General features: G+C 35.6%; 3 protein-coding genes across 5 annotated transcripts; 2 read left to right on the top strand and 1 right to left on the bottom strand.

The window, feature by feature from the left end:
• The first annotated feature begins 596 nt into the window (after positions 1 to 596).
• Positions 597 to 4,552, top strand: LOC114250546 (TLC domain-containing protein 5). Of its 2 annotated transcripts, none has more exons than XM_089732052.1 (4): positions 597 to 1,755; positions 1,997 to 2,225; positions 3,836 to 4,077; positions 4,432 to 4,552. In XM_089732052.1, exons 1-4 carry the CDS (start codon positions 1,545 to 1,547, stop codon positions 4,476 to 4,478), a joined length of 729 nt encoding a protein of 242 aa, XP_089588178.1. In that variant the 5' UTR covers positions 597 to 1,544; the 3' UTR covers positions 4,479 to 4,552. The 2 variants fall into 2 exon arrangements, with proteins under 2 accessions (XP_089588178.1, XP_028040262.2); XM_028184461.2 differs by having other exon boundaries at positions 598 to 1,755; positions 3,836 to 4,073.
• Positions 4,153 to 6,286, bottom strand: LOC114250545 (uncharacterized). 2 transcript variants are annotated; one of them, XM_028184460.2, is made up of 3 exons: positions 6,197 to 6,286; positions 5,869 to 5,988; positions 4,153 to 5,793 (listed from the first exon to the last, which is right to left on the bottom strand). In XM_028184460.2, exons 2-3 carry the CDS (start codon positions 5,953 to 5,955, stop codon positions 5,275 to 5,277), a joined length of 606 nt encoding a protein of 201 aa, XP_028040261.2. In that variant the 5' UTR covers positions 5,956 to 5,988; positions 6,197 to 6,286; the 3' UTR covers positions 4,153 to 5,274. The 2 variants fall into 2 exon arrangements, with proteins under 2 accessions (XP_028040261.2, XP_028040260.2); XM_028184459.2 differs by having other exon boundaries at positions 6,124 to 6,206.
• A 1,688-nt stretch (positions 6,287 to 7,974) lies between these two features.
• Positions 7,975 to 15,151, top strand: LOC114250557 (uncharacterized). Its single transcript, XM_028184472.2, has 8 exons — positions 7,975 to 8,130; positions 8,210 to 8,276; positions 10,271 to 10,478; positions 11,046 to 11,249; positions 12,416 to 12,544; positions 12,955 to 13,071; positions 14,221 to 14,359; positions 14,859 to 15,151. The coding sequence occupies exons 2-8, from the start codon at positions 8,230 to 8,232 to the stop codon at positions 14,990 to 14,992; spliced, it is 978 nt and encodes a 325-aa protein (XP_028040273.2). The 5' UTR covers positions 7,975 to 8,130; positions 8,210 to 8,229; the 3' UTR covers positions 14,993 to 15,151.
• Positions 15,152 to 15,422: the final 271 nt, after the last annotated feature.

Below are 15,422 nucleotides of genomic sequence, written 5' to 3'. Positions count from 1 at the left end.
ACTAAAACTTCACCTCCAAATAAATTAAGTTTTATTATCCTATACAAAGAGAAGCTCACAGACTACCCAATAGGTATGAAGCGAGAGACCAGGCGTGAATGACGCTCCCTATTAGAAACAACAAAAGGAAGATCTTCCACAGAGCGGGGAAAACGTTCAGTGGGCCGAAGCGACGCGACGGTCCGAATGTTATTGTTCGGAACTTGTATTTATGCAAACTTATCTTGAAAACATTTTATATTCTATGACAGCACCGTCACAGAAGCCTTAATCTCGATAGCATTAGACTAATGGCTATCCTAAATTTTCTTAGAACTAATTACTGCAGCTATCAATCGCCCTACTAGTTTTCGAGAAGAGAATTACAGTGTAAAGTAGTTGGCAATAAGACGTTAATACCACTACGTACATTATACATTTATTTTGATAAATATCAGAGTAAAGGAAGGCATTGGGGAAGGCCTATGTCCAGCAGTGGGCAGATAAAGGCTGATGATGATGATGATAATGATGTTGATGATGATCAGAGTAAAGTCGCTTGATAAAGTCAATCAGTAGATAAATCTTAGACTACCCGCGAAAAGGTAGGGAAATGAAAAAGACTTTAATGATCCCGTAAAAGACCTAGAATCTATTATTTAGGTTTTACTTAATCTCTGTGTTTCAGCGAGACGAAATGTCGTTATACCCGTCCATAGTACCATCACTATGCTTATTTTTACCCCGAAACAGCATTTGAAGGGTGAACTAGAACAATTATTATTGATAATAAACTTATTCGGAAAACAATAATAAAAATATAAACATACAATTTGACCCATTAACTTATTGGATGACCTCGTTGTCCTTCATCTATCAACGAATAAAAAAGTCAGCCAAAAGTCAATTTATTAACTAGAGTGCTGAAGCTACTTTTAACTGTGGCATATTAAATTGGAAGTACAAAATTTAATGCGGGCGCGATAACAGCGTTGAGCACTATATTATAAAACGAAACATTAAGCACTGGAAAATAAGTGTTTTAGAAAAACTGCTTTTTATTATTATTATTGCTTAGATGGATTAGACGAACTCACAGCTCTCCTGGTGTTAAGTGGTTACTGGAGTCCATAGACATCTATAACGTAAATACGCCACCCACCTTGAGATATAAGTTCTAAAGTCTCAAGTATATTTACAACGGCTGCCCCACCCTTCAAACCGAAACGCGTTACTGCTTCACGGCAGAAATAGGCAGGGTGGTGGTACCTACCCGCGCGGACTCACAAGAGGTCCTACCACCAGTAAAAATTATTCAATGGTTTCAAAACCTCTTTTTAAATGAGTTTCAGATATCTATTTGTAAGATTTAAGTTTTCTTCTCGTGGTTTACCTGATTTTCATTGTAAGTAGTGTTTATTTTGACATTTATTTTTAATTGTTCCTATCATTTACAATAATGACACAAATCATTAACGTCATAATACAAAAACACAAACAAACATTCAGAAAAATTATTAGGAAAAATCCTCAAAATTAACTATCTAAAAATGTATTAATTCTGAATGGAGTTAGGTCCCGAACTTTCTACTGCGTCTTTATTAAAGTTGATCTCATTCGTAACTTGGAGTTGGCTTTATCTGTGGTTCGCGCGTGATGGTAACAAAAGCCCAGAGTGGTGCTCAAGGGCAGTGACCCTCCTCCACGGAAGCGTTGCTACAATAGTCGGGTTATATCAATGCGGAGCAGAAGCTATAACGCCATGTCGACTTACCAGTTAGTTTTCCATTGATCAGATACAGTTCAAAGTGTAAACTACAAATTAATTATCACCAATGAAAATGTACCTTATCAATTTATCACCTAAATCAAATCTTGTACCAGTCCGACCCGACACTAAAAACTTAGGTCGGGATAGGAAAAATTCCTTAAGAGACAAATTTCCATTACGGAGGAAGAAACATTGTTTGAATATGCAATAGAATGGCAAACTCATTAAATATTTTAAACTTTCCAGTGAAGACAACGCCGTGGCATTACGCTCTAATGCTATGGTCCTGGGGTTACTTCGCATTCGACCTTCTGTGGTGCTTCGTGTACTGGGGCGATCACTATCTGATGCTCATTCATCACACTAGCGCTCTGGTTGCTGTTACTGTATACACACAAAAAGACTATACAGGTTGCACGTTTGCTTGCACGCTGGCGTTTTTAGAAGTCACCAATCCTCTACTGCAGCTACGATGGTTCGTTACAATCTCATAAAATGATTTTAAAATCGATGCCTCCAATGAACACTACGCTAACTCCAAATTCGTAATTTACAGGAGGAGCGTTTAAACAAAAAAAGTTGATAAAATCTTTATTATTGCAGATATATTTATGGTTTTTTTGTGTAGCTAGCAGATTTACTCTTGCTTTGAACCCCATCAATAATGACTAAGTGTAATACTTTTAAAATTGTGAAGCGATTTGCGTGAAAAACGAAAATTTAAAAATTAGTGTTCATTGGAGGCATCGAAATATAGTCGCGGATTCTCTGGCTTCGTGGTCTGTCAGATGTGTATTCGCATTGAGTTTAAGCCGCCTCCAATAGATATATCGGTATACGTGTCTGTCATTGTTGACGTTGGCTAAACTTATGAATTAACGACTCACCTGGTTTTAGGTGAAGACTGGAGCTCAAAGACACCGCAAAATAGAAAATTTAATCAAACCCATGATGTTATGCACTTTGTTATTAAAATATCAACGATAACTTTAAAAATGAAGATCAACAAAGCGAACTAACCACATAACATCATATTCACCGCTCTTATTAAAAAATTAAGTCGTCACTATTTAAAATGTCTTCTGTGCTTTAATAACGAGACGAGAATTTTGAGAGGGCACATTTTTTTGCGAGGTATCAACCCTTTCACAGTAGACATGATTACCAGATCGTTATAATTCAGCATGTGAATACCACCTGAGACCTTAGAACTTATATCTCAAGGTGGGTAGAGCATTTACGTCGTAGATGTCTATGGGCTTCAGCAACCACTTACACCAGGTGGGCCGTGAGCTCGTCCTAAGCTCGATCTAAGCATTAAAAAAACCCTGTTTTAATTAAAACACGAGATCGTCTTTCAAAACAAAGCACAGGGCTGCTTTGCTCCTAAAATATTCTGGAATATTCCATCAATCCAGGCCTAACTATAAAAATACTTTGTTATCAGTACTTAGGTACGCTCCTTAAGAGGAATGGTCTTACTGGTGGTAGGACCTCTTGTGAGTCTGCACGGGTAGGTACCACCACCCCGCCTATTTCTACCGTGAAGCAGTAATGCGCTTCGGTTCGAAGGGTGGGGCAGTCGTTGTAACTATACCGAGACCTTAGAACTTATATCTCAAGGTGGGTGGCGTATTTACGTCGTAGATGTCTATGGGCTCCAGTAACCACTTAACACCAGGGGGCTGTGAGCTCGTCCAACCAACTAAGCAATAAAAAAAAATCGATGAGTAAAGGCTATTTTGTTTAACCGACATTTATCTTTGTAATTAAATATAAGTTTCATTTGGTATAACATCAACAATTCGATGTTTTTAATTGAAATTCAATTAAGTTTACTCCATTCAATTAACTGAAGAAGTATTTTTGTTGTTATTTTTCTAAATTTTAATCTGTAATTGGCTCTCCTGTAAAGTTCCAAAAATGTCGCTTAAACCAAAAAGCCTTTCATCCCTTGATATAATTTAAAATTATGAACACTTTGGCTGTGTTGGCATTGTTGATGTCCACGGGCGACAGTGACCACATAGACTCGTCTGCATACAACGGCAATAAAAAAACAATAATTTTCTTATTTCTTCAAAGGTTTTTAAAAAGCAATGGTTATACCAAAACCATTCTTTACACTACGGTGGAGGTGACATATCTTGTGACGTTCCTGTTTGTGAGAGGTATTCTTGGAACGTATATAATGATGAGAATCCTAAAATCGGATATATTCGACGTTGACGAGAAACTGATATCTCTAGTTTTCTACATTGTTTCGGTGGCTTTTATTTATGACATTGTTGGCTACGTTTTATACAGATACAAACCTAAAATCGTAAGTAAGTTATTCAAGATTATTGTATATTGCTAGCTAGCTAAAGTATTTCTATAGTTTCAGAATGAAATGTGAAAGATTTATTAAAAACTTTATTTTCATGCTCATGCAGTAGACTTCTTGCATGCAGTAAACTTCATTTAAAGACTTCTTTTATTGAATTACCATAGTTGCGTCCGGCTCAATTTTTTTGCAGTTTTGCAGCTATTGAATTCAAATATTATGCACAATTTATCAATTTATTTTAATCATCCGTTTTCGTTATTTAAGATACTTATTACAACATAATTTTAGTTGCATATACAGTTTTTTTCAATGAAATATAATTGTTTGTATTAAATTGTTTTGATTTTTTCAGGAAGGTTTCAAACATTTCTTAGAACATGCAGAGTTAATTTTGAATGAACATCTATGATTCTCATATTTGAACTAAATATGTTATTTAAACTTTTATTTTTCTAATAAAACTATATTTAAAAGGCCTTTTCTTATTATATCAATGTGTGCAAGGAATAACATAGTAACTCAGTTTTAGCTAAGTATAAGTTACAATGTTATTCCTAGCACCTGTCGATCTTTATAATTTTCTTATTCCCTATATATAATTGCATTTGTGCTGTATCAATGGCACAATAAGGTCTTTTCGAGTTAAGAACACATTAATTTGTGCACTTCAATATGCAATTATTACCTAAACAATTTAGTTATACAATAAAATACTCCATACAGTTTAGTTCTAAAGACAGTTGTGAATTTCTTATTTACATTACAATTAATATTGCATAATTTTTCAGTAAATGAAAGCATCCTATAATTAAGTTATAGGGACTATTAACCTTTCCTGTTACATATGAAGTTTTATACAGAATGTAAACTATCACAAAAAATAAGATGAGACAGAGTAAAATTAGTTCTATTATGATGACGCTAAATGCATCATATTTGTGGTTCAAAAAATATGAACAGAAGTTTTATACAGGATGTAAACTTTTGCAAAAACTAAGATGAGACAGAAAAATCTGTTCTATTATGATGACACTAAGCGCATCACATTTGTGGTTCAAAAAATATGAACAATCTCAAAATAGGCACATTTATGCTTATCTAAATTTTTATTTAGATAGTGATTTATTCTTGCTTTGTTTCCCAACTTGGTCTGTTTACGCCCTGTATGTGTACATTTATTTTTAAAGGAATGCACTCAATCTCTCCTATGATTTCCATTTCTTTTAGACTTTCTGTCTCTCCAATTATTACTGTGCTTGCTCCTATTATAATGTTCAGATTCCCTAGGTCTAAAGTTATCTCGAGAGTAATATTCCTGGGTTGGGTAAGGATGATGTCTATGAGACCAATTGCCTTGAAGACTGGCTATTGACAAGTCATTGAAATTATTAGGACTATGTACAAAATTGACCTCTTCCTCCATCAAATTATTTGTCATGTGCGCAAACTGCTGTGCGATATTAGGTGGTGGTTCAACCAAATATGTCTCAGGAGGGTTATTTTGAAATTCTGGCCCGTAACATCTTAAAGGAGGCGGTAATATTGCCATGCGACTCCGGCATTGTAGAGAAATGGTTCTGTTAAACAAGGTTGTCCCGCGGAAGAGTAGTATTGCATATGGCACCGATACTTCGTGACAGAAGGTTATAAAAGCGAAATTGCGTTGACGGCCATCGCGGTCCTTAGCTATCCTCACTTTCTCCAATGGACCAGCCTGCAAGCGAAATAATTAACTTTTAGACTTGTAATACGTAAATATTAATGCCAATACATTAGATTAAAGGCATACCTGCAAGAACAATTCGTAAAGCAATTCTTCTGTTATTTGTTCTGGAAGATTACCGCACCACAAGGTTCTGTTGTTTTTGTCAATCATTTTCGTAAGATTCTTTATAAAGTTTCGCTGTAACTTTAAGTAAGAACAAAGTTATCCATATGCATTAAAATGTAGATAGGTATAGTCTACTAACTGCTAAATTTTATTTTGGTAAAGTAGGTACATATGACTTGAATCCCTATAATATAAAGTTTATAAACCACTAACACAATTACACAATCATAGACAAAACTAAACACAGTCTGGCATAATTAATTTGTAATTTATTTAGGTTTCATACTTCAGTGAATTTATTATTTGGACCATAAAATGCACAAAACACTATTACTTCTAGCGAAATAAAATGACTCCTCTGACAGTTTTGACCAAAGAGGTTTTGACTTTGTCGATAGGTTTGTGTGCTTTGTATATCGGTAAAGCAAAGGAAAACAAACTCATACAACCATAGCAAAGACCGAAGTCATCTGAAGTCATGTTGGTTGTGTGAAAATAAAAGTAAATGAAATTGATGTTGAAATAAAAAATATTCTCTCAGTAAAATTAGAAGAATTTACTAAGAGTTTATTGATTTTTTAGATGAACGGGTTTATGATTCATCGGGATGTATGCTACGTGCACCGAAATTGTATCATTTTCCCACACCTGTGCACTTTCACAAATACTAAATAATTACCATTATCATTATCTATTACCATTATTCATTGTTCAATGGTCGCCATTATTGTTCGAACTAAAATCAATACTACATTGAATAATTAAAAGAATTTATACGATACAACTCTTCAAGTTCCGATGTTTCTGAGTGAGTTAAACTTAACTAAAACTCAATCTAAAGTTAAAGAACATAAGAGTTTAGTTATTTATTTTGATGGTATAATAATTTTGCGTAACAATCAATATGAAGTATTTAACAGTGTGTTTTGTGGAGGTGCGGCAACCGTGGTTGTGTGGCCGTGAGTTCCGGATTCTGATATCGGAACTCTTGGAGATTCGGGTATTGGACCCGGGGCACTCGGTCGGGCTAGCGTTAACCGCGCCTGCCGACAACTCGCTGTCTCAATATAGGACATTCTTATATAATATTTAAATTGTTCATCTTGTGTTTAATTATCCATGCTCCTATTATTCAACATTGAACCGCAACCATTAAGAGTTGAATTGGGCGATTATTGCTGTCGTGTATTCAAATTGTTGTTGTAATTCTTACATCTTAATTTTCGATTTCCAGATTTCCTATTACTTAAACTTTTTGTAGGTGTTAAGAATAAAATATGGATACAATGTTACTAATTTTTTACTATCTTGGTCTGGTTATAATCATAGTATTACTAAGTAGCAAGTCACATGGCATCAGTTTCATTCTTATAAATCATCATGGTAATGTTCTTAATATTTATTATTTTATATATTCAGTATACTGGATATACAAAATAAGACCATGATTAAACTTAGTCAATTTCTTTAAAAAAATATATTTTTATCTGTGCAGCTTTCTGTAGTTAGTCTGTGTCATAGATTATACAAATAATAGTCTGGAATCTGGAACTCTGGACTTTTTGGCGGGAACGCGAGGAGTGAAGTTTTATGATTTGTTTAATTTGTCTATTTAGTGTTTCTTCGAGTTTAAATGTGTAATAATGGTGGTTTATTAACTGTTTAATATCTGTGAAAGTGCAACAATGTGGGAAAATGAAACAAAGCCGCTGGACGTAACTTCTCGGGATCCTCCAAAAAGTCCACTGAAAAAAATCTTAGTAAATGATCACCATTTTACTGAGATTATATTTCATCCCATATCATCCAATTCATTTCATTTAATTTCATCCCAGTTGATTAATGTTTCAAATTAATCATCTGCATTTCATTTCACTCCATAATATCATTTTTCATAAAAAATATGAATATAAATTAAACTAAGACATCACTTAAAGGCCTCAGTTACCAGGTCATAAAATCCCTTAAAACCTAATAGTCTGTGTCAAAGTATCAAATTCGTTTTGTGTCATAAATTTTAGGTGATTAGGTGTTTTGTTCTTCGCTAGAAGTAATAGTGTTCTGTGGTTTTGTCTATGATTTTGCGTTAGGAACGACGTTACTTGACGTTAGTTAGTCAACGCAACTCGCAAGTTTTGGTCTACCTACAAAGAAATAATTATAGCTATTAGCGTTAACTTCTACAACGAAACCCGAACGTCATTCATGATGCGCGAATGTGTATGTATTTTAACAAGCGACATATAGTGGTTCCAAAATTATCTAATATTAGTGCGTAAATCTTTTGGAATTCTTTAAGGTTAAGGTTGGCGCTTCATCATGGAAGAATCCTCAAAGTTTCAACAGATGCAAGATGAGATGTCCAGGTATGTAATTATCATGTTTGTTTAGTTTACGTTTTTAATTAGTCATACAATTCAAGTTGTTCAAAAGCTGGGAAATAGCTAAAATACTATTCCTCCTATAAATACCATTATTTGATACCTCGCTCATTTCATAAGTGCTTATTATATTTTCACATGGTTCCGCCAATGCTTTAAATATCTGTAAGATTTGGCTATTATTTGCACAAACCAGAACAACAATGGTCATTCATCTACTATCTATTCCATTAAATAAAAATAAAACTTAAAAGAGACATGCATAATGAAACTAAAATAGCTTTAATTGTAAATACAGTCAAACCTGGGTAAGTGAGAACTGGATAGGTGAAAAAACTCTATAAGTGAGAGTAATAGCCAGGAACCGTCATTTTAAGCTCCCAAAACCTCTATTAGTGAGAAACAGAAACCTCTGTAAGAGAGAGTCGTTTTTCCATGGACCTCCGTAAGTGAGACTGCTACTTATCTATACCTCTATAAGCGACAGTCGAGCTTTATTTATTTACATTATTTAGGAGGAATAAATGAAAAAACAAATTACAAATTTAACATCTGCTATTTTATGACTCATTCTTAACTTTTGTGGAACTTTCTTCCATTGGTTTTGTATTGTTTTCTCGTCAATATTGAACCTATTATATTTCGTGGAACTAAATAACGTTGTTATATTATCTCATTCTTTTCGAGTGGACACGTATGCCTCTGTACTGTCCTGTTTGTCGGACTTACTCAGTTTATCGTTAATCAATTGCGAAGGAAAGTTCTGTTCTGCATCATGTCAAAACGGAAAATTAAAGTACTGTCATTAAGTGATAAACTTAAAATAGTGAATGCGTTTGAATCCAGAAAATCGTGAAATGAAATTCAGAGGGAGCATTAGCGAGAAACTCGGGTTAGTGAGAAACCTCTATAAGCGAGAATGAGATTGTGCTCCCTTGAACTCTCGCTTATCCAGGTTTGACTGTATCTGCTAACCAGCAATTGAATAAACTGAAATGTATTGATGATGTTGAACAGTAATGCCAGACTATATTCACTCTATGAGCATAAATGCATCTTAAAACTAGATTAATGACATATTGATATTACGGATATGATAAAATTCATAACATTTTCACTCATCTGTGTTCTTGAGAGTTTACTTTTCATATTGGTTCATGTTGTGGTTTTATTTGGAGTACATAGTTTTGAGTGCTAGTCAGCTTCATGCAAATCCTCTTATAATTGGTAACACAGTAATTAATTAGTGTCAATAATTTATTGTAACCCATGTATCAGCCCGTGATACTGGTAGTAGATTCCTTTGGAGGCACTCGGGCAGCTGTTAGCATATCCCATCCCTCCTGGCTGAGCCTTATCTCGCTTCTCGCCTCTTGTTAAACTGGAAAGGTCTCTGGGCCACCAGTAATGAGGGATCATTCATTAAAAAAAATTCATTACGTAAAAATGAAGAAGTAAGCTTGGTTTCTGATATAGGTATAATGGTATGATCCTTATTGATTAACCAAGAAAAAATTACCAATAGTGTTAGTATTTTTGTTTTACACATCACAATATTTCTTGTTCTAGTACACATACCAAATGTCAATGATGCTGCTTACAGGTAGTGAACTGGCATATCAGTGAAATGAATGGCTTTGTTGATCATGGTTATTATTGTCATTATTGTTATTATCATTGTTATCATCATTGGAATCATTGTTATTATTGTAGTCATAGAATACTCTGGGATATAGGACCCTCACAAGTTGTTTCCACTTCACCCTGCCTTGTGCTTTCTCTTTAACATCAGATCAACCCGGCAGTCCTCATATCGCTCTCTATGGTGCGTCGCCAAGTATGTACTGGGCGATGAGATCTTTCCCATATTATTAGTCTCAAACATTTTATTTCGAGTCACATAATAAAGTGAAAGCAAAATGAAGCAAATCATTTAAAGTAATGTAATGATGAAAATAAATATTTTATTATTTTACAAGGTTTGAAGCTGAAATATCAGGAGGCACTGGACGTGCAGTGATCGGATCTGGCACATGGGATGCTGTGCAAGCCCGCCTAGAACGGGTGGCTCCAATGCAGGCCCCACCAGAACCAAGCCCTTCGATCATGGCACCATACGAGCCTACACTTGTGTACCCTGCAGTACCTCCACCACCACCACCACCATCCTTATTGGTGCCAGCCCAAGTATGTATCACATATCTTTTAAAATTTAGTTCATGTGACTCGTTACTGGGAAGGAAAACAAACCTGTCAATAGATAATAAATTACTCATGTACAAGGCGGTCATTAAACTCATTTGAACTTATGGTTTGGGGGTTCAACTATGGGGGAGCTCCAGCTATTCCAACATTGAAATCATGCAACGCTCACAAAACATCATATTAAAAACAATTACCAAAGCTCCCTGACCCATAACCAATGCTGAAGTTCATCAGTTTGCAGAAATTTCTACCATAAAAGAAGAAATAGCTAATACTTGCACTAGATACAAGATGTCAAAACTTCAAAATAAGCCAGCCTCCAAGCTTCTTTCGAAATTGAATTCTTCCTGCTAAATTTACTTAGACTGAGAATCATTGGATAAGGGCCTCTGCAAGCCCTATGGCTTGACAAAAGACTATTTTTTTCCATTGATCTGCTTTTTATATACTGATTGCAGATGGTATAAAGCCCATAAAATAAATGTAAGTGGTTTTGATACAAAAAATTATTATAATTATATATCTAAAGGGTTTTTGTCAATCGTACAGGTGCAAAGACTTCGAAGTTCAACCACAGCTATGGATGGGTTTGGTAGTCCAATACCGTTCCTTCGGCCTGGACTACCAGGCCCACAATTAATTCCTCCACCTCCACCCAAACCTCAACCTGTGGTTCTGTCTGCTGCTCCTAAACTTTACAAGCAACCAAAAGAGGATGATGACAAAAAGGAGAAGTCTGCAAGTCGAAAACGGGTAAGATTCTTTTCTTCCTAGGTTATCGAAAGCCTCTGTAGGGTCGGTAGGTACAACCAACCTGTCTATTTTTGCCACAAAGCAATCATACATTGTTCTTTCAAGAATGTGACATGTGTGTGATGGCTTACACAATACGAATGAAAATTGACAGAAATCTTATCATGGTTGTAGGCTAACTAGTATATGGCACATCTGATGGTAGTAACCAAGAGGCCTCACTAGTTGATTAAGTTTAGTATTTGTATTTTAAGCACTAGTTAGTAAATTTATACTAACACATAATAATTAGAGTGCTCTGAGGAATTGTTTGAATGATACCATCATCTCGTTTTTACCATGGCACCGCCCGTCACCGGAGCAGAGTTCATCCATACTACCTGGAGCCACTGCGTTCATCCACAGTGCGCTTCCAGAGGTATTTTTTACCATGTACTATCCAACTTTGGAATGAGCTCCCTCCACGGTGTTTTCAGAGCGCTATGACATACCCTTTTTCAAACGTGGCTTGTGGAGAGTACTTAACGGTAGGCAGTGGCTTGGCTCTGCCTCTGGCATTGCTGAAGTCCATGGGCGACGGTAACCACTCACCATCAGTTGGGCCGTATGCGCATCTGCCTACAAGAGCACTAAAAAAAAATACACAAAGTATTAGAAATAACTTAGAGAAAGGAACCAGATTTTGAAGTCGTCGTGGCCTAACGGATAAGACGTCCGATGCATTCGTGTTGAGCGATGCGCCGGTGTTCGAATCTCAGGCGGGTACCAATTTTTCTAATGAAATATGTACTCAACAAATGTTCTCGATTGACTTCCACGGTGAAGGAATAACATCGTGTAATAAAAATGAAACCCGCAAAATTATAATTTGCGTAATTACTGATGGTAGGACCTCTTGTGAGTCCACGCGGGTAGGTACCACCACCCTGCCTATTTCTGCCGTGAAGCAGTAATGCGTTTCGGTTTGAAGGGTGGGGCAGCCGTTGTAACTATACTTGAGACCTTAGAACTTATATCTCAAGGTGGGTGGCGCATTTACATCATAAATGTCTATGGGCTCCAGTAACCACTTAACATCAGGTGGGCTGTGAGCTCGTCCACTCATATAGCACTTAAAAAAAAAAAAGATGTCGACGCAAATGTTTGCATTAAACACTCATTTTCAGAAAAGAGATAGATCGAGTGAGCCGCCAGCGCCTGCTCCTGCGCCCCCAGCCCCCCTCGTCCCGCCCCCCGCACCTGTCATCACTGTTGATGTTACTGTTAAACCCAAGAAGGAGAAGAAAAACAGGAAGGTAAGCAACAGGCCATATTAGTGTGCTGACCAAAAACAATTTTTTTCTAAGCTACCTTTTATGTATTTTGACACATTTGGCACTATGTGTATGTTTCTTTTATTTTTATTTATATATTGAATTCCCTTTTTTTTAAAGAACATTCACTGTTTGTTAAATGTTTTTACTTATTGAATTTTTTTCAATATAAAATGTTAATATAAAAGTTTGCCAAATAAATCTCGTCTACGGAATAAACTAAGTTTATGATTATTGTACTTTAAAAAAATTTGCTTTGAAGTGGTTAACCACCTGTAACTTTTTTTTAATTATTTTTTATCTAAATGTGATAGCATCAGCGATTACACATTTTAACTTGGTTTCCGTATCAACATTAAATACGAGATTTAATGACAGAACTAAATTTATAGGTCGTGAGGACTGCAGGTGGTCAAGTGTGGGAGGATGTGACATTGCTAGATTGGCCTGATGATGATTTCAGAATGTTCTGTGGGGACCTCGGAAATGACGTTACCGATGAATTGCTTGTAAGTATAGTATATATAGTATATATAAGTCGTCGTGGCCTAACGGATAAGACGTACCGTGCATTCGTGTTGAACGATATGCACCGGTGTTCTAATCCCGCAGGCGGGTACCAATTTTTCTAATGAAATACGTACTTAACAAATGTTCACGATTGATTTCCACGATGAAGGAATAACATCGTGTAATAAAGATCAAACCCGCAAAATTATAATTTGCGTAAATACTGGTGGTAGGACCTCTGATGAGTCCGCACGGGTAGGTACCACCTTCCTGCCTATTTCAGCCGTGAAGCGGTGGTGCGTTTCGGTTTGGGGGGTGGGGCGGCCGTTGTAACTATACTGAGACCTTAGAACTTGTATCTCAGGGTGGGTGGCGCATTTACGTTGTAGATGTCTATGGGCTCCAGTAACCACTTAACACCAGGTGGGCTGTGAGCTCGAACACTCGTCTAAGCAATAAAAAAAAAATATATATATACTGTACTTCTTATAGTACATGTCAGTGTATGTAGATCAATGAGATACTTGAGAGATACGCCAGCCGTTATTGTAATTGATGTAATGTTGTGAAATAGAGGGTGATTTTTTGGCTATGGGCTCCACATTTGCTTACCATCCTCTACTGTGTCTAAAAAACATTGTTGTTCTGCTTAGGGATATTTTGAGGAATCGTGTTCTAAATATACATATTTGTTTGGAGCACTTGTGTATATATATATCGACGCTTGAAAGGCAAACGTGACTAAGCGACAATGCGTGAACTTTACAGTAGACTAATTTAAAGTTGAAATACCTGAAAACAAAATTTATTTTAACGAATCTAGCTGTAGTAGAATCTAGCTAGTAGCTGTAGGATTGAAATTATTTTAATAGACCTAGAAATATATATTTTTTGCGCAATATGGTTATTGCCTATCATTTATGTACAAAGCAGTAATTGTCGCTTAGTCACGTTTGCCTTTCAAGCGTCGATATATTTAAATTAACTGTTATCATTACTATTCGGGAAAGACAAAAAAGTCATTCATTAGTGATATAAAAAAAATATTCATAGCAATTTTTTTTATGACATTGTGTATTTTTAGAGCATTACTGATAATTTGAAAATGGGGGTATTAATATGTATTCTTTCAAAATTTTAATTTACAGATTAGAACATTCAGCAAATACAGTTCATTCCAAAGGGCCAAAGTGATTAGAGACAAGCGAACAAATAAAAGCAAAGGGTTCGGTTTTGTTAGTTTCAAAGATCCGGGAGACTTCATTAAAGCCATGAAGGAAATGGATGGTAATATTTGAAATCCTTTTTTTTTATGAGTTACATTTTTTATATTCGTTTTATTTTAAAATACCACCTACCTTTAAAGTGCCATAGCAATTTTCTGGTTTTATGATAATCAAATATGGACAGAAGAAAACACTACCGTCTGCTTTTTGACTGTTATATAATTAAAGAAATGGCAAAAGCCTGAATTATATGACATGTTAAGATATCCTTACATATTTACAAGTTGTTATTATATCATCTGCTTGTTGTAAAAAGTTTTTAATTTTAATATTCCTTATATCTCAGATGTTGGAGAGAGTCCTTGGCTGTAAGCAGCAGCTTGTCTGTCCCTTTGTCCTGATGTCCTTGAGCAACAGTGATTAGGTACTTACCATCAGTTGGACCCTATGTTCGACTGCCCACAAAGACAGTCAAAAGAATGTTATCATTAACATTTTAGGGTTGTCTTAAGAATGGATAACTTTCTGTTTTTGTTTAAGTTTACCGCATATTTTCACAGGTCGGTACGTCGGCAGTCGTCCCATAAAACTACGCAAGAGCACGTGGAAGAATCGAGCCTTGGATATTGTGAGGAAAAAGGAGAAAGAGAAGGCCGCGTTACTCTCTTTACTGATGACTGGAAATAAAGGCTGATCGAGTTGGATGAATGTCACAACCTCCCGCTTGCGCCGTGTTAATACGTTTCTCATTTAGGTCGTGTGTTCTTAAAGTGCTGTTATATTGTCAGATATAATGTAAAGTTCTGGAGGAATTCATTTTACAATAAAGTACTCTATAGTTCAATAATTGAAATGAGTTTTTAATTACACCTATTGAAACAGACAGTAGTAGCAAATACTTCATTATAATTTTTTAGAATTATAAGACTAACCGGCTACGCCTGAATGTTTTCTTGTGTTTTGGTTTACCTATAAAATATATTGGATTTTTGAGAAAGACGAAATTGTAATAATATTAGATGTCTAATTAAATGTAGATTTTGTGAAGCGGAAAAAATTGAGCCGCGAACCTTTGTTGGCATTTGTACTTGTAAAAAATGTAAGGAAGTCGAATTGTATTAACA

Source organism: Bombyx mandarina, chromosome 12 (assembly GCF_030267445.1).
Source record: "Bombyx mandarina strain Sakado chromosome 12, ASM3026744v2".
Classification (NCBI taxonomy): Eukaryota; Metazoa; Arthropoda; class Insecta; order Lepidoptera; family Bombycidae; genus Bombyx; species Bombyx mandarina.
The sequence above is the reverse complement of the archived record's forward strand: the minus strand, read 5'-3'. Positions and strand labels throughout refer to the sequence as shown.